Genomic DNA, 19,161 nt, shown 5'->3' with positions numbered 1-19,161 from the left:
ATGACAGCTGTTCCATTTTGGCTGGTGGATGACAGCTGTTCCATTTTGTCTGGTAGATGACAGCTGTTCCATTTTCGCTGGCAGATAACAGCTGTTCCATTTTGGCTGGTGGATGACAGCTGTTCCATTTTGGCTGGTCGATGACAGCTGTTCCATTTTGGCTGGTAGATGACAGCTGTTCCATTTTGGCTGGTAGATGACAGCTGTTCCATTTTGGCTGGTAGATGACAGCTGTTCCATTTTGGCTGGTCGATGACAGCTGTTCCATTTTCGCTGGTAGATGACAGCTGTTCCATTTTGGCTGGTAGATGACAGCTGTTCCATTTTCGCTGGCAGATGACAGCTGTTCCATTTTGTCTGGTAGATGACAGCTGTTCCATTTTCGCTGGCAGATGACAGCTGTTCCATTTTGTCTGGTAGATGACAGCTGTTCCATTTTCGCTGGCAGATGACAGCTGTTCCATTTTGGCTGGTAGATGACAGCTGTTCCATTTTGGCTGGTAGATGACAGCTGTTCCATTTTCGCTGGCAGATGACAGCTGTTCCATTTTGTCTGGTAGATGACAGCTGTTCCATTTTCGCTGGCAGATGACAGCTGTTCCATTTTGTCTGGTAGATGACAGCTGTTCCATTTTCGCTGGCAGATGACAGCTGTTCCATTTTGGCTGGTAGATGACAGCTGTTCCATTTTTGCTGGTAGATGACAGCTGTTCCATTTTGGCTGGTAGATGACAGCTGTTCCATTTTGGCTGGTAGATGACAGCTGTTCCATTTTGGCTGGTGGATGACAGCTGTTCCATTTTGGCTGGTAGATGACAGCTGTTCCATTTTGGCTGGTAGATGACAGCTGTTCCATTTTTGCTGGTAGATGACACTTGTTCCATTTTGGCTGGTCGATGACAGCTGTTACATTTTGGCTAGTAGATGACAGCTGTTCCATTTTGGCTGGTAGATGACAGCTGTTCCATTTTCGCTGGCAGATGACAGCTGTTCCATTTTGTCTGGTAGATGACAGCTGTTCCATTTTTGCTGGCAGATGACAGCTGTTCCATTTTGGCTGGTCGATGACAGCTGTTCCATTTTGGCTGGTAGATGACAACTGTTCCATTTTGGCTGGTAGATAACTTTTCCATTTTGGCGGGCAGATGACAACTTTTTCATTCCTTTCCAACTACATTAATACAGTGAAAATAAAAAAAAATAGTATAAGAAAGTACGCAACACATGTCCAATACTATGTGAGCACCCCTTCTAAGTGGAGGCCTTCATCATTTAGGCCACAGCCATTGCTAACAAGTGTGGAAACCCTCAGTCCAGCCTAGAAGCTGCGAGCTACACAAGGGGATCACTGAGCGCCAGAACACATTTTGCCCCAATGTTTAGTTAAGTTCAATAAGGGAAGATTAAAGATTCTTGTCCACTGACTGTATTTCCATAGGAGGCCATTAGAGATCTTGTCTGGGTCCCAGCAGTCACTGCATGGTTTATTCCCTACAAGTCAGATGGATATGCTCTCTGACCTATTACCCTATCTCTAGGCATAGGGCAGGCTGCGTGCGGCCATGTTTTATCACAGGAGGAATGTGACCGCAGAGGTCTCCTCTTTTATATTAGAAGTTTTCTTACTATTAACAGTTATCAATAGTCATTGGACATTTAATGGGGGTCCTAGTAGTCAGAGCATGGCCTAGTTCATACAAGTCAGAAGCACAAGACATGGAAGCCCCCAGTCTTATAGCAACAATTTAGGAAACGGTCCATACAAAACAGAAGAGCTTGACTGCTCTGCACGGAGCCCTGGTCCTAAACCCACTCACCTCCTTCCTGATAAAATGCATTCATTGCTCTCCAAACCCCAATGCCCGACACCTCACCCCCAGTAATCTCAACTGTGCCATCTCACTATGCCTCTGCAATGTTGTATTTCCACAGCGATCAGATGCTCGGAAGGGAAGATTTATCAGCAGTGCGGGAGTCCCTGTAACCAAACCTGCAGGTCCTTGTCCCACCCTGACACCAGCTGCAGAGAGCTCTGTATGGAAGGATGCTACTGCCTCCCTGGTCTGTACACTAATGAGTATGGAGAATGTGTCCCCAAATCCGAGTGCTCATGCTATTATGATGGAGAATTATTCCAGCCAGATGATGTGTTCTCTGACCACCATTCCATGTGGTACGTACTAATGAAAATGTGGTCATTTATGTTATATCTGAAGTATATCTGAGTTACATCCTGTATTATACCCTAGAGCTGCACTCACTATTCTGCTGGTGCAGTCCTTGTGTACATACATTACATTACTGATCCTGAGTTACATCCTGTATTATACCCTAGAGCTGCACTCACTATTCTCCTGGTGCAGTCACTGTGTACATACTTTACATTACTGATCCTGAGTTACCTCCTGTATTATACCCCAGAGCTGCACTCACTATTCTGCTGGTGCAGTCACTGTGTACATACATTACATTATTGATCCTGAGTTACATCCTGTATTATACCCCAGAGCTGCACTCACTATTCTGCTGGTGCAGTCACTGTGTACATACATTACATTACTGATCCTGAGTTACATCCTGTATTATACCCCAGAGCTGCACTCACTGTTCTGCTGGTGCAGTCACTGTGTACATACATTACATTACTGATCCTGAGTTACATCCTGCATTATACTCCAGAGCTGTACTCACTATTCTGCTGGTGCAGTCACTGTGTACATACATTACATTACTGATCCTGAGTTACATCCTGAATTATACTCCAGAGCTGTACTCACTATTCTGCTGGTGCAGTCACTGTGTACATACATTACATTACTGATCCTGAGTTACATCCTGCATTATACCCCAGAGCTGCGCTCACTATTCTGCTGGTGCAGTCACTATGTACATACATTACATTACTGATCCTGTGTTACATCCTGTATTATACTCCAGAGCTGCACTCACTATTCTGCTGGTGCAGTCACTGTGTACATACATTACATTACTGATCCTGTGTTACATGCTGCATTATACTCCAGAGCTGCACTCACTATTCTGCTGGTGCAGTCACTGTGTACATACATTACATTACTGATCCTGAGTTACATCCTGTATTTTACCCTAGAGCTGCACTCACTATTCTGCTGGTGCAGTCACTGTGTACATACATTACTGATCCTGAGTTACATCCTGTATTATACCCCAGAGCTGCACTCACTGTTCTGCTGGTGCAGTCACTGTGTACATACATTACATTACTGATCCTGAGTTACATCCTGCATTATACCCCAGAGCTGCACTCACTATTCTGCTGGTGCATTCACTGTGTACATACATTACTGATCCTGAGTTACATCCTGTATTATACTCCAGAGCTGAACTCACGATTCTGCTGGTGGAGTCACTGTGTGCATACATTACATTACTGATCCTGAGTTACATCCTGTATTATACTCCAGAGCTGCACTCACTATTCTGCTGGTGCAGTCACTGTGTACATACATTACATTACTGATCCTGAGTTACATCCTGCATTATACCCCAGAGCTGCACTCACTATTCTGCTGGTGCAGTCACTATGTACATACATTACATTACTGATCCTGAGTTACATCCTGCATTATACTCCAGAGCTGTACTCACTATTCTGCTGGTGCAGTCACTGTGTACATACATTACATTACTGATCCTGAGTTACATCCTGCATTATACTCCAGAGCTGCACTCACTATTCTGCTGGTGCAGTCACTGTGTACATACATTACATTACTGATCCTGAGTTACCTCCTGTATTATACCCCAGAGCTGCACTCACTATTCTGCTGGTGCAGTCACTGTGTACATACATTGCATTACTGATCCTGAGTTACATCCTGTATTATACTCCAGAGCTGCACTCACTATTCTGCTGGTGCAGTCACTGTGTACATACATTACATTATTGATCCTGAGTTACATCCTGTATTATACTCCAGAGCTGCACTCACTATTCTGCTGGTGGAGTCACTGTGTACATACATTGCATTACTGATCCTGAGTTACATCCTGTATTATACTCCAGAGCTGCACTCACTATTCTGCTGGTGCAGTCACTGTGTACATACATTACATTACTGATCCTGAGTTACATCCTGTATTATTCTCCAGAGCTGCACTCACTATTCTGCTGGTGGAGTCACTGTGTGCATACATTACTGATCCTGAGTTATATCTTTTATTATATCCCAGAGCTGCACTCACTATTCTGCTGGTGCAGTCACTGTGTACATACATTACATTACTGATCCTGAGTTACATCCTGTATTATACTCCAGAGCTGCACTCACTATTCTGCTGGTGCAGTCACTGTGTACATACATTACATTACTGATCCTGAGTTACATCCTGTATTATTCTCCAGAGCTGCACTCACTATTCTGCTGGTGCAGTCACTGTGTACATACATTACATTACTGATCCTGAGTTATATCTTTTATTATATCCCAGAGCTGCACTCACTATTCTGCTGGTGCAGTCACTGTGTACATACATTACATTACTGATCCTGAGTTACATCCTGTATTATACCCCAGAGCTGCCCTCACTATTCTGCTGGTGCAGTCACTGTGTACATACATTACATTACTGATCCTGAGTTACATCCTGTATTATACTCCAGAGCTGCACTCACTATTCTGCTGGTGCAGTCACTGTGTACATACATTACATTACTGATCCTGAGTTACATCCTGTATTATTCTCCAGAGCTGCACTCACTATTCTGCTGGTGCAGTCACTGTGTACATACATTACATTACTGATCCTGTGTTACATGCTGCATTATACTCCAGAGCTGCACTCACTATTCTGCTGGTGCAGTCACTGTGTACATACATTACATTACTGATCCTGAGTTACATCCTGTATTTTACCCTAGAGCTGCACTCACTATTCTGCTGGTGCAGTCACTGTGTACATACATTACTGATCCTGAGTTACATCCTGTATTATACCCCAGAGCTGCACTCACTGTTCTGCTGGTGCAGTCACTGTGTACATACATTACATTACTGATCCTGAGTTACATCCTGCATTATACCCCAGAGCTGCACTCACTATTCTGCTGGTGCATTCACTGTGTACATACATTACTGATCCTGAGTTACATTCTGTATTATACTCCAGAGCTGCACTCACTATTCTGCTGGTGGAGTCACTGTGTGCATACATTACATTACTGATCCTGAGTTACATCCTGTATTATACTCCAGAGCTGCACTCACTATTCTGCTGGTGCAGTCACTGTGTACATACATTACATTACTGATCCTGAGTTACATCCTGCATTATACCCCAGAGCTGCACTCACTATTCTGCTGGTGCAGTCACTGTGTACATACATTACATTACTGATCCTGAGTTACATCCTGTATTTTACCCTAGAGCTGCACTCACTATTCTGCTGGTGCAGTCACTGTGTACATACATTACTGATCCTGAGTTACATCCTGTATTATACCCCAGAGCTGCACTCACTGTTCTGCTGGTGCAGTCACTGTGTACATACATTACATTACTGATCCTGAGTTACATCCTGCATTATACCCCAGAGCTGCACTCACTGTTCTGCTAGTGCAGTCACTGTGTACATACATTACATTACTGATCCTGAGTTACATCCTGCATTATACCCCAGAGCTGCACTCACTATTCTGCTGGTGCATTCACTGTGTACATACATTACTGATCCTGAGTTACATCCTATATTATACTCCAGAGCTGCACTCACTATTCTGCTGGTGGAGTCACTGTGTGCATACATTACATTACTGGTCCTGAGTTACCTCCTGTATTATACCCCAGAGCTGCACTCACTATTCTGCTGGTGCAGTCACTGTGTACATACATTGCATTACTGATCCTGAGTTACATCCTGTATTATACTCCAGAGCTGCACTCACTATTCTGCTGGTGCAGTCACTGTGTACATACATTACATTATTGATCCTGAGTTACATCCTGTATTATACTCCAGAGCTGCACTCACTATTCTGCTGGTGGAGTCACTGTGTACATACATTGCATTACTGATCCTGAGTTACATCCTGTATTATACTCCAGAGCTGCACTCACTATTCTGCTGGTGCAGTCACTGTGTACATACATTACATTACTGATCCTGAGTTACATCCTGTATTATTCTCCAGAGCTGCACTCACTATTCTGCTGGTGGAGTCACTGTGTGCATACATTACTGATCCTGAGTTATATCTTTTATTATATCCCAGAGCTGCACTCACTATTCTGCTGGTGCAGTCACTGTGTACATACATTACATTACTGATCCTGAGTTACATCCTGTATTATACTCCAGAGCTGCACTCACTATTCTGCTGGTGCAGTCACTGTGTACATACATTACATTACTGACCCTGAGTTACATCCTGTATTATTCTCCAGAGCTGCACTCACTATTCTGCTGGTGCAGTCACTGTGTACATACATTACATTACTGATCCTGAGTTATATCTTTTATTATATCCCAGAGCTGCACTCACTATTCTGCTGGTGCAGTCACTGTGTACATACATTACATTACTGATCCTGAGTTACATCCTGTATTATACCCCAGAGCTGCACTCACTATTCTGCTGGTACATTCACTGTGTACATACATTACATTACTGATCCTGAGTTACATCCTGTATTATACCCCAGAGCTGCACTCACTATTCTGCTGGTGCAGTCCCTGTGTACATACATTACATTACTGATCCTGAGTTACATCCTGTATTGTACTCCAGAGCTGCACTCACTATTCTGCTGGTGCAGTCCCTGTGTACACACATTACATTACTGATCCTGAGTTACATCCTGCATTATACCCCAGAGCTGCACTCACTATTCTGCTGGTGCAGTCACTGTGTACATACATTACATTACTGATCCTGAGTTACATCCTGTATTTTACCCTAGAGCTGCACTCACTATTCTGCTGGTGCAGTCACTGTGTACATACATTACTGATCCTGAGTTACATCCTGTATTATACCCCAGAGCTGCACTCACTGTTCTGCTGGTGCAGTCACTGTGTACATACATTACATTACTGATCCTGAGTTACATCCTGCATTATACCCCAGAGCTGCACTCACTATTCTGCTGGTGCAGTCACTGTGTACATACATTACATTACTGATCCTGAGTTACATCCTGTATTTTACCCTAGAGCTGCACTCACTATTCTGCTGGTGCAGTCACTGTGTACATACATTACTGATCCTGAGTTACATCCTGTATTATACCCCAGAGCTGCACTCACTGTTCTGCTGGTGCAGTCACTGTGTACATACATTACATTACTGATCCTGAGTTACATCCTGCATTATACCCCAGAGCTGCACTCACTATTCTGCTGGTGCATTCACTGTGTACATACATTACTGATCCTGAGTTACATCCTATATTATACTCCAGAGCTGCACTCACTATTCTGCTGGTGGAGTCACTGTGTGCATACATTACATTACTGGTCCTGAGTTACCTCCTGTATTATACCCCAGAGCTGCACTCACTATTCTGCTGGTGCAGTCACTGTGTACATACATTGCATTACTGATCCTGAGTTACATCCTGTATTATACTCCAGAGCTGCACTCACTATTCTGCTGGTGCAGTCACTGTGTACATACATTACATTATTGATCCTGAGTTACATCCTGTATTATACTCCAGAGCTGCACTCACTATTCTGCTGGTGCAGTCACTGTGTACATACATTACATTACTGATCCTGAGTTACATCCTGTATTATACCCCAGAGCTGCACTCACTATTCTGCTGGTGCAGTCACTGTGTACATACATTACATTACTGATCCTGAGTTACATCCTGTATTATTCTCCAGAGCTGCACTCACTATTCTGCTGGTGGAGTCACTGTGTGCATACATTACTGATCCTGAGTTATATCTTTTATTATATCCCAGAGCTGCACTCACTATTCTGCTGGTGCAGTCACTGTGTACATACATTACATTACTGATCCTGAGTTACATCCTGTATTATACTCCAGAGCTGCACTCACTATTCTGCTGGTGCAGTCACTGTGTACATACATTACATTACTGATCCTGAGTTACATCCTGTATTATTCTCCAGAGCTGCACTCACTATTCTGCTGGTGCAGTCACTGTGTACATACATTACATTACTGATCCTGAGTTATATCTTTTATTATATCCCAGAGCTGCACTCACTATTCTGCTGGTGTAGTCACTGTGTACATACATTACAATACTGATCCTGAGTTACCTCCTGTATTATACCCCAGAGCTGCACTCACTATTCTGCTGGTGCAGTCACTGTGTACATACATTACATTACTGATCCTGAGTTACATCCTGTATTATACCCCAGAGCTGCACTCACTATTCTGCTGGTGCAGTCACTGTGTACATACATTACATTACTGATCCTGAGTTACCTCCTGTATTATACTCCAGAGCTGCACTCACTATTCTGCTGGTGCAGTCACTGTGTACATACATTACATTACTGATCCTGAGTTACATCCTGTATTATACCCCAGAGCTGCACTCACTATTCTGCTGGTGCAGTCACTGTGTACATACATTACATTACTGATCCTGAGTTACATCCTGTATTATACTCCAGAGCTGCACTCACTATTCTGCTGGTGCAGTCACTGTGTACATACATTACATTACTGGTCCTGAGTTACATCCTGTATTATACCCCAGAGCAGCACTCACTATTCTGCTGGTGCAGTCACTGTGTACATACATTACATTACTGATCCTGAGTTACCTCCTGTATTATACTCCAGAGCTGCACTCACTATTCTGCTGGTGCAGTCACTGTGTACATACATTACATTACTGATCCTGAGTTACATCCTGTATTATACCCCAGAGCTGCACTCGCTATTCTGCTGGTGCAGTCACTGTGTACATACATTACATTACTGATCCTGAGTTACCTCCTGTATTATACTCCAGAGCTGCACTCACTATTCTGCTGGTGCAGTCACTGTGTACATACATTACATTACTGATCCTGAGTTACATCCTGTATTATACCCCAGAGCTGCACTCGCTATTCTGCTGGTGCAGTCACTGTGTACATACATTACATTACTGATCCTGAGTTACCTCCTGTATTATACTCCAGAGCTGCACTCACTATTCTGCTGGTGCAGTCACTGTGTACATACATTACATTATTGATCCTGAGTTACATCCTGTATTATACTCCAGAGCTGCACTCACTATTCTTCTGTTGTCATTATATACTTCCATTATATATTTACCCCCAGCTATGCTATTAGGACTGTGTTTCTGACAACAAGCTTGCTGAGTTTAAAACCTGTAGAATTTTGAATGCAGCTCTGGAGCAAATAATGAAACCTTTATTCAGCCCAGGTACAACATAAGTAATGTCATGTGTTTAGAATGTGACTATTTTCTCTAGAATCATTCTATAAATAATCTCTGTTGCTCTCGTTCCTCATTCTTGTAACAGAATTCTGTCTTCGTGAGATAATAAATGTCACAAAGTTGCCGCCGTCTGTTCCCTACTTTGCCTAACAGGAAACAGTAAAATTTCGGCATCATCAGGAGCCTCCAAATATGTCTGGTGTGTTTATTAATATGTGACAGAATCCAGATGATTCATGACTGAGCCCATGTACCAGACTGCTGTACTACATCGCCATCTAGTGGTCATAGCTAATACTTACATATAATAACCATTCTCAAAAAAGGGAGTTTCCATTTTCAGACACAAATTTTCTAGGATTAGATACAAAATATTAGGACAGTCCTTAAAAATTCAGGGCTGTAGGCAACTAAGAAGTATAAAAATTCAGCAGCAGATCTGATGTGAAAGTATTGTGTGGATCAGTTGTGGAGCGTCTGAAGCCCAATTAGTACAAATATATAATGTAATATAATATAATATAATCTCTGCTCATTTCCAGTTACTGTGAGAATGGACTGATGCATTGCACCATGAATGATCTACCTGGCAACTATTATGCCGAAGCCTTTTTTAGCCAATCAGCCAGAGGTGAGTGACTGCATAATCTGCCATAATCTATTCTCTTCCTGTTTTTGGAATTAACTAACACTTAAAGGGATATATTGGGAGAATTTTTCTATTGAAACCAGTATTGCAGCTGTAAAGATCCTAGTAAAACAATAAAAATGACACATGTCTTGCCTTAATCCGATGTGCCAGTGCTGAGAAAATAAGCTTTGAAATAACATACAAATAAGCCTGGAAATGCATGAGTCCACTGACACGCCCACAAGGTAATTCCATGCTCATTTGCATGTGGATTCAAAGTCCAGTTTCTCAGCACTGGCACATCCGATTACTACAAGACAGGTGTCATTTTTATTGTTGTACTAGGACCCATACAACCGTAAGACTAGTTTTGGTAGCAAAATCATACAGTTAGTATCCCTTTAATTTGCCTCCACCAACTTAAATATTACTGATATATTGGCTCTAGCATTACAGTGGGGTTACATCAGATTGGAAAAAAGAGGATTTTTTTGTGTCGAAGCAGCACCATTTATCTTTACTGACCATGTTTGGTACTACAGCTCAGCTTTATTCAAACAAATGGGACTAAGTTGCAATACCAGACATGGCCACAGACATGAATGGCGCTGTTTCTTGGAATCAGTAAGGCTTTTTCGTTTACATTTTCTTTTACAATGTTTTAGTATGCTGCTTTTTTATAATTTTTGTGTAATTTAATGATTTCCGACCCTATTTGAAAAAAAGTACATTTTTTATTGTATGTAATGTGTGTTTTCAGTATATGGTAATCACTGCCATTGTACTGGAAATCAATCTGACTTGTTTTTAATAAATTAAAAAAATATAATTATGTATATATATATATATATATATATATATATATATATATATATATATATATCTAGAGCAAATATTAGACTTTTTAATTTTGATAAATAATAAATGATAAATATAATACAATTTTTTACAAAATTAAAAAATAATATATATATTTGTATTTTTTAAGTTATCATTTATTTTTGTGTATTTTTTTAGTCATGTTTAGTTTTTAGAATTTATATTTTTTAGGTTTTCAAGAAATAAATAAAAAAAATAAAAAAATATATTGAAACATAAAAATGTTAAATAATAAAAAAGCATGAGTAATATATACAAAATTAAAATTAAAAATATATGTAATAATATAGGGAAAAATGGTTACATTAGCCATCATATCTTTCCATAATCCTATCTTGCAAGCTCAGATTCATTTTTTTTGCTTTTAAGAGATGGATCAAGTGGAAATAAACAATCAAATAAGTAAATAGATAAAAATATAAATAAGTAAAACAAAATGGTCAAAAAATTATTGATGCCAATATAAATACAAAAAAAGATTAACCCCTTCATGACCTTGGGATTTTCCGTTTTCCCTTGTTCATTTTTCGCTCCCCTCCTTCCCAGAGCCATAACTTTTTTATTTTTCCGTCAATTTGGCCATGTGAGGGCTTATTTTTTGCGGGACGAGTTGTACTTTTGAACGACATCATTGGTTTTACCATGTCGTGTACTAGAAAACGGGAAAAAAATTCCAAGTGCGGTGAAATTGCAAAAAAAGTGCAATCTTACACTTGTTTTTTGTTTGGCTTTTTTGCTAGGTTCAATAAATGCTAAAACTGACCTGCCATTATAATTCTCCAGGTCATTACGAGTTCATAGACACCTAACATGACTAGGTTATTTTTTATCTAAGTGGTGAAAAAAAATTCCAAACTTTGCAAAAAAAAAGAAAAAAAAAAAGCACCATTTTCCAATACTCGTAGCGTCTCCATTTTTTGTGATCTGGGGTCAGGTGAGGGCTTATTTTTTGCGTGCCGAGCTGGCATTTTTAATGACACCATTTTGGTGCAGATACGTTCTTTTGATCGCCCGTTATTGCATTTTAATGACCAAAAAAACGTAATTCTGGCGTTTCGAATTTTTTTCTCGTTACGCCATTTAGCGATTAGGTAAATGTTTTTTTATTGATAGATCGGGCGATTCTGAATGCGGCGATACCAAATATGTGTAGGTTTGATTTTTTTTTTATTGATTTATTTTGATTGGGGCGAAAGGGGGGTGATTTAAATTTTTTTTTTTTTCACTTTTTTTTACTTTTTTTTTTAAACTTTTGCCATGCTTCAATAGCCTCCATGGGAGGCTAGAAGCTGGCACAACGCGATCGCCTCTGCTACATAACAGCGATCATCAGATCGCTGTTATGTAGCTGAAATGCAGGTGTGCTGTGAGCGCCGACCACAGGGTGGCGCTCACAGCTGCCGTGGATCTGTAACCATAGAGGTCTCAAGGACCTCTATGGTTACCATTCTGAAGCATCGCTGACCCCCGATCATGTGACGGGGGTCGGCGATGACGTCATTTCCGGTAGTTAAATGCCTCTGTCTGCGCTTGACAGCGGCATTTAACTAGTTAATAGCGGCGGGTGAATAGCGATTTCACCCGCCGCTATTGCGGGCACATGTCAGCTGTTCAAAACAGCTGACATGTCCCGGCTTTGATGCGGGCTCACCGCGGAGCCCTGCATCAAAGCAGGGGACCTGACCTCGGACGTACTATACCGTCCGAGGTCAGAAAGGGGTTAAAGAAAGAATCCAAATTTAAATAAAGCAAAAATAAATAAAAAAAATGATCTATAACGTATCTAAATATATAAACATGAATAAAATATAAAAAATAATAATATAAAAGTAAAAAGGTGTATGTATAAGTATATATATAGTACATAATCTAGATATTAAATGTAAGAAATAATAATAATAAAAATAATAATAAAAAAGTACAAAAGTGTATGTATAAGTATACATATACAGTATATATTGTATATATGTTACATATTTAAAATACAGATAAAAAAGAATATATTGGCCAGTTTATCTTTCCATTATAATATTTTGTAAACCAAGCCTCGTATTTTGGTTTTAGAAGATAGATCAAATAAAATTAAGCAATCAGATAAGTAGGAGAAAAATATAAATAAGTTAAAAAAATGAAAAAACCCAACAAATATAAACACATACAAAATTCTAAAAGTAAATAAAAAAAATCCAAATTTAAATAAAGCAAAATAATTGGAAATAAATCTATAAAAATATCTTATCCCCTGGATTTGGGTTTGTAGAGCTTTTTTGATTATTTTTACAAGGTTCTGAATGCCACATTTTGCCTTCATATTCTTTCATTAATCTCTGTCCTTAAACCAATTAATTCTTCTTCCTTTTTTATTCCCAGTAAAGAGAAGTGCGGATTGTCGCCCCCCCATGAAAAAAGTTGTGTGTTCTCCGGATGATCCAACACTTAAAGGGATAGCGTGCACCAAAACCTGTGAAAATTATGACTATGAGTGCGTGAGCGACAAATGTATCTCGGGATGTATGTGCCCGGACGGGATGGTAAGAAGTTTTGTTAACCTCTTACATTCCTGCAGCCTGTTTTCCACTGACGGGGGCGTCCATTTTTATATAATGGGACAGTAAAATTGGTATGTTTATGGAGTTTGTCAGGGATGAAGTTTGGGAGTGATCACGGTGGCAGGAAGTTTTTTTTTACTCCCTGTAAGTTGTCTTTTAAAAAAAAAAACTAACATTTTTGTCCCATAAAATTATCAATTTTGGTAATGGTTAACAAAAAATATTTGTTCAGAGTAGTTTCCTAATGAGATCTCTTTATTAAGCTTTCTTTAAACTTGAGCATAATCCATTGAAAAATTTTTTTTTCCTGTAATACCACTCCTGACCACAAGGAGCGCACTCATAATTTATCACTGTAACGAATATCAAATCTGAAGCACTGGATGAGCAGAAATTTATAGTCAGCCCTTTCCCAATTTATAATGGCTGATTTACAAAAAAAAAAAACCACAGGCAAAAGCAGCAGAGGTTTCAGGGGAAGATGAGTACTTATTCAGGGTCAATGTCACCTTAAATTAATTTTTATCAAGCACACATGATTGAGGAATGACAACCTCGGTTGGAACTCTATTGATCGCCACCTTGGTTGTCGACACTGGTGATTTTTTTTTTTTTTTTTTTTTGGGTGGAGGAGGGGATGTTTTAGAATTAATATCCACATTTGAAGACCAAGTTTTCTTTTTCTAAAATCTGCAGATTAATTTCATAATATATCTTCATAGGAATAGGAGCTCCGTTCCTCTTTAAATCCTTTGTATAGCCATAGAAAAAAAAATAATAAAATCCTGCCTGCCTTCAGCCACCACTAGGGGGAGCTCACTGATATATATTGCTCTCCTTAGAATCAATAATGAATCTGTCTTCAGCCAACTCCCCCTAGTGGCAGCTGTGAGTAGTGAGAACCATTGTATTAATTTACCAGTGCCTTTAGAGCTCCGAATCAGTAAATTGGAGCTCTAAATGTTCTAAAGATATATTTTGAAATTGCTCGCTACAAATTATGGGCCTGAAAAAACAATAAATAGACAAACCTTTTAAGAGGTTCTAGTAGTATGACCTACTAATTTATTTTTTCCCATATTGCTCAGGTTACAGGGGGCGCTCTACGCCTTTCACCCATACGTTCTAATAGAACTGTTCTTTTTACAGAAAATCCTGGATAATTAAAGTATTTTCCTCCTAATTGGCAGATGGAACGAGTCCAACAAACACACACAGAGCAAGTGACAAGTGATTTATGCTCCAGAGAAGGTTTAGCTCACAGACACATCTGGTTTTGTGTGCGGTCCCCCCCCCTCCCACCAGTTCACCCAATTTACAGATGCGTCCTGTGAAGTGCGCAGAGGTCACAAGACTTGTTATAGTCGCCTAATGGCGGGGTGCACGCACAGACTCTCGGGCCTCCGCCTTAACGGGATCTTTCTTTTCAAGCATTGGTCCTCACTGCTGACCTGTCAAACCTAGATCCTCTCTAGACATGATATACATTGTCGGCTTTTCATCGGGTTTTAACATTACTCATAGTTAGAGATGAGCGAACCCGAACTGTTAAGTTCGGGGTTCATACCGGACACCTAGTGTGGGTAGATTGGTTTCAATCACAGCAGGATCCTACCTACCCATATACATGTATCAGCCCAGGAGAGAAAACACATTAGGATAGGTCCCAGCAAAGAAGGTCGCCTTGTCATGGCTGCTGGGCTCACATTTTACCTATTTTCTAGAGCAGTAATGCAATTCCAATGTCATATATTTCATGTTTTACAGAGTGCAGTTAGATGTGGAGATGGCTACTTTTAGTATGCCCCTGTTCACACCTGTTCTATTTGGATGTGACGTTCAGCCTTTTGATATTTATCTGCATATTAAATGTTAACAGAAAATGATATTTGATCCAAATAATCTCCTGATTGGATCTCTTTGCTAACTTTCCAGAAGCTTTGTCTCCCTAAAAGCGTTTCCTTAAAAATATTTTATTTCCCCTGTTATACCACTCCTGACCACTTGGTGCGCACTCACGATTTATAACTGTTATGAGTTTCAAATGTCAATCACTGGATATTTAAGCTAAAGACACAATCCTATATCTTTAAGAATTCTGTTTTTGAAAGATTTGCTTCACTATTTTGAAAAGTGGGGCGAAAAGTAGGCAAGAATAAAAAAGGAGTGGCGCTTATTCACCATTGGCGCTTTTTTTTAAAAGTCACTTTTTTTTTGTCTTGTGTTTGTTGCTATTTTTTCCAAATACTTAAAAAATGGCACATTTGGATCACGATTTTGCAGTCAAAAATGGTCTTAATTCTTGTCTTTAATGCGTTATTCCCATATCACAATAGGTAGAAAGTGCAAAAATAATATTAGAAAATACCTCCTATTGGAAATGTAGTATACTTGGGTTATTCCCATCTCCAAGATCCTATCCTAATATGTAGAAAGTGCAAAAATAATAATATTAGCAAATACCTCCAGTTAGGAATGTTGTCTAGTTCTCCTGATTAGCCAAGTAGCAGTGCATTGCAGTAGCTTAGATAACCATGGTTAAGACCACTACAACTAACTAGCTGTCACTATATCAGTGCTTGTAACTATGGATACCTAAGCTATTGCAATTCCCTACACAGGGGGTAAATGACATAGCTAATCAGAAGAACTATGCTACATTTTTAACTGGAGGTAGTTGCGAAAAATATGCAAAAAAAAAAAAAATAGACCAAAAAAAAAAACCCGCTGTCACCGCTCAGTATGTTTATTGAGTGCTAAGTCTCCTAATAATCTGGTAGCCAAAGCCACATAAAGCTTAATTGTTCCTCGCCTGCCTACTATCATAGTAGTAAAAAATGCAACAATGAAAAAACTGAATTTTGTGTCACCCGACACCCAAAAATCGAGTCAGAAAATTATATATATTAATTTGTTCTGTTGTCAACATTAGTAAATATTATTTTATAAGGTAAAAAAAATAAACATAAAAGATTAAAAAAAAATTACAGGGTGGTCACATTTTTAGGCTATTTTTTCTTTTACCTGCATGGGACTCGGTTGTCCACTAGGTGGCAGAAAACAGCAGGAAAAAAAAAAAGCTACTGAAAAATGCTAGAAGTTCAATAGGACTTGGGGTGATATATGGGGGTGTCTTTCTTTTTCTTTCTATAACGTGCACTTAAACTTTTCCCTGCATTTGATCTATTACCTTTGCACTATGAAAAGTAAGTACCGTATAAATGAAAAAAAAAGCTTGAAAAAAAGAATGAAATAATTATAAAGAAAAATGATGATAATAATAATAATAATAATATATATATATATATATGTGTGTGTGTACATATATATATATATAATAATTATTTTATTTATATAATTTATATATAATAAAATTATCAGAGTAATACGAATCATATATCTAATTATGAATGTGTATATACAGCATATATATATATATATATTATTACTATTATTATTATACATTTTTATAGCGACATTTATTTCATGGCGCTTTACATGTATTTATATAATTTATATATATAATTATATATGTTGTATGTGTATATATATATCACAATTGAACAGATTAATATTATTACAATTATTATTATATATATATATATATATATATATGTAATCTCAGAATTGAACAGACTAATAGTATTACTATTTTTATTGCTACTGCTATTATTATTATTATTATTAGCAGTACTATTGTTATTTTGTATTTTATAATTGTTTATTATTTATATTTATTACTATATTTTTAATTATTATATTATTATTTCTCATTTTGTTACTATTGTTTTTATTATTATCTTTTGTTGTATGATTAGGCATTGTAGATTATAAATAATTTAGCAATAGAAAACGTATAACTGGTATAGAAAGGATGAACTTGATGGACTATTCTTTTTTCAACCCATATAACTGTTATTAGGTAGTAATAATAATAATAATTACATAGATAATAATTATCAATAATATTTTATTAGCATTATGATTTGTTTTTACTAGTATAAATACTATTATTATTAATAATTACAGTAATTAACATTATTATTAATATTTCTTTTTATTTAATTATTCTTATGATTTTCTGTCTCCTTTTGTTTGTTGATGACATATTACTGCTATTTTTGCAGGATAATAAGATTCTCACCTTTATTGCTCTCCTCCATGTTTAGGTCCGCCATAATAACAGGTGTATATTTCCTAACAAGTGTCCTTGCAGACATGCTGGGAAGGATTTTGCTCCGGGGGAGAAAGTGAACCAAGATTGTAACACCTGGTAAAGTATATGGAGCTGATTAGATGCCCCTAACACTAAATATTGGGAGACAATTATTAAAACTGTCTTTGTGGCCTATGGTAACCAATCACAGCGCAGTTTTCATATTACTAGAGCAGTTTAAGAAATTAAAGCTGCTCTGTGATTGGTTGTTATGAACAGCCAAGACATTTTTGACAGTCCTATCCTCCTTTCCAATTTCACGAGAAGACCCCTTGTTCTCAACATACAATTGAGAGTTTGGGCTGGTCTCAGGGCCATACTAAGGCTGTTAATACCCCTATTTCACCTAAGGAACCCAGTTGTTTTTTTTTAAAACCCTGAGGTCATGCTCTCTTCTTCCAAGCGAATTGGCAGAGTACCACATAAGAAAGTGTCCACAAGGATGTGACCCTCACATAGAGGAGAGAAGGGTTCCCAACAAAAGTTTCCACCAGAACGTCACAGCCAGGGTTGTGGATAGGTGACATTCCCTCCCTGAAACCTGGGTAGAGCCCGGCTTTGGGGAGGTCTTGCTCCTAGCAACCACCTGTGGGACTCAGAACTCAATCTTGAACGTTTCCATCCTGAAGGAGAACAAGGAGATGTGGAAACCTGATGACCACACATTTCGGCTCGGGATTCCAGACTCTACCTGATCCCCTCATCACAGCCACCTAATGAAGAGCTGGCCATGTTTGTGGAAAGTGTTTTTTGACAAAGTGTATGGGGAGTCTAAGGTCCATCATATAAAATCTGTTTGTTCTCAAGATCACGGAGACTTTGCTCTGGTCTCAGGACCTTATTAAGCTTGTTGGTTGGAATCCTTATTTTTATCGCAGGGATACGTTTTGTTTTCCTCATAGCTGGAGATTGTTCCCTTATACTGAAGAGTTGTCCAGGTGTGTGGATGGACCTTTTTGCTGATATCTGTGCGAAATGTATGTTCTATGGCCATGTGAGTGGATGGACCTTTCTCTTAAACTCTATGTAAGTTGGCCACGTGTGTGGTTGGACCTTTTTTCCTGATATCCATGGGAAGGCTATGTGAGTTGGCCATGTGTGCTGATGGACCTTTCTTTTGAAGTCTATGAGAGTGTGCCAAGTGCATGGATGGTCCCTTCTTTTCATGTCTATGTCACTTGGCCATGTGTGTGGAACAACCTTTTTGTTGGCCATGTGTGTGCATGGACTTTTTTTTGCTAAAGTCTATTTGAAGTCTATGTGAGTTGGCCACGTGTGCGAAACGACTTTTCTCTTGAACTCTATGTGAGTTGGTCATGGGTGTGGATGGACCTTTCTTTTGAAGGCTATGTGAGTTGGCCACGTGTGCTTAATGACGTTTTTTCTGAAGTCTATTAGATGTCTATTTGAGTAGGCCATGTGTGTGGATAGACCTTTCCGTGGAAGTCCATTTGGAATTATGTTG

At 38.9% G+C, this 19,161-nt stretch overlaps 1 protein-coding gene across 1 annotated transcript in view; it reads left to right on the top strand.

Moving 5' to 3' along the window:
• Window positions 1-19,161, top strand: part of VWF (von Willebrand factor) — a 204,303-nt gene that overhangs the window by 38,496 nt on the left and 146,646 nt on the right. Inside the window, exons 16-19 of the mRNA XM_077266531.1 lie at window positions 1,933-2,173; window positions 9,964-10,052; window positions 13,302-13,462; window positions 17,650-17,753. Coding sequence (XP_077122646.1) covers window positions 1,933-2,173; window positions 9,964-10,052; window positions 13,302-13,462; window positions 17,650-17,753 — 595 coding nt within the window. The remainder of the gene's footprint in view (window positions 1-1,932; window positions 2,174-9,963; window positions 10,053-13,301; window positions 13,463-17,649; window positions 17,754-19,161) is intronic.

The sequence above is a fragment of the Ranitomeya variabilis genome, chromosome 5 (assembly GCF_051348905.1).
Source record: "Ranitomeya variabilis isolate aRanVar5 chromosome 5, aRanVar5.hap1, whole genome shotgun sequence".
Taxonomy (NCBI): domain Eukaryota; kingdom Metazoa; phylum Chordata; class Amphibia; order Anura; family Dendrobatidae; genus Ranitomeya; species Ranitomeya variabilis.
This window is presented reverse-complemented; position numbering and strand designations above follow the sequence as displayed.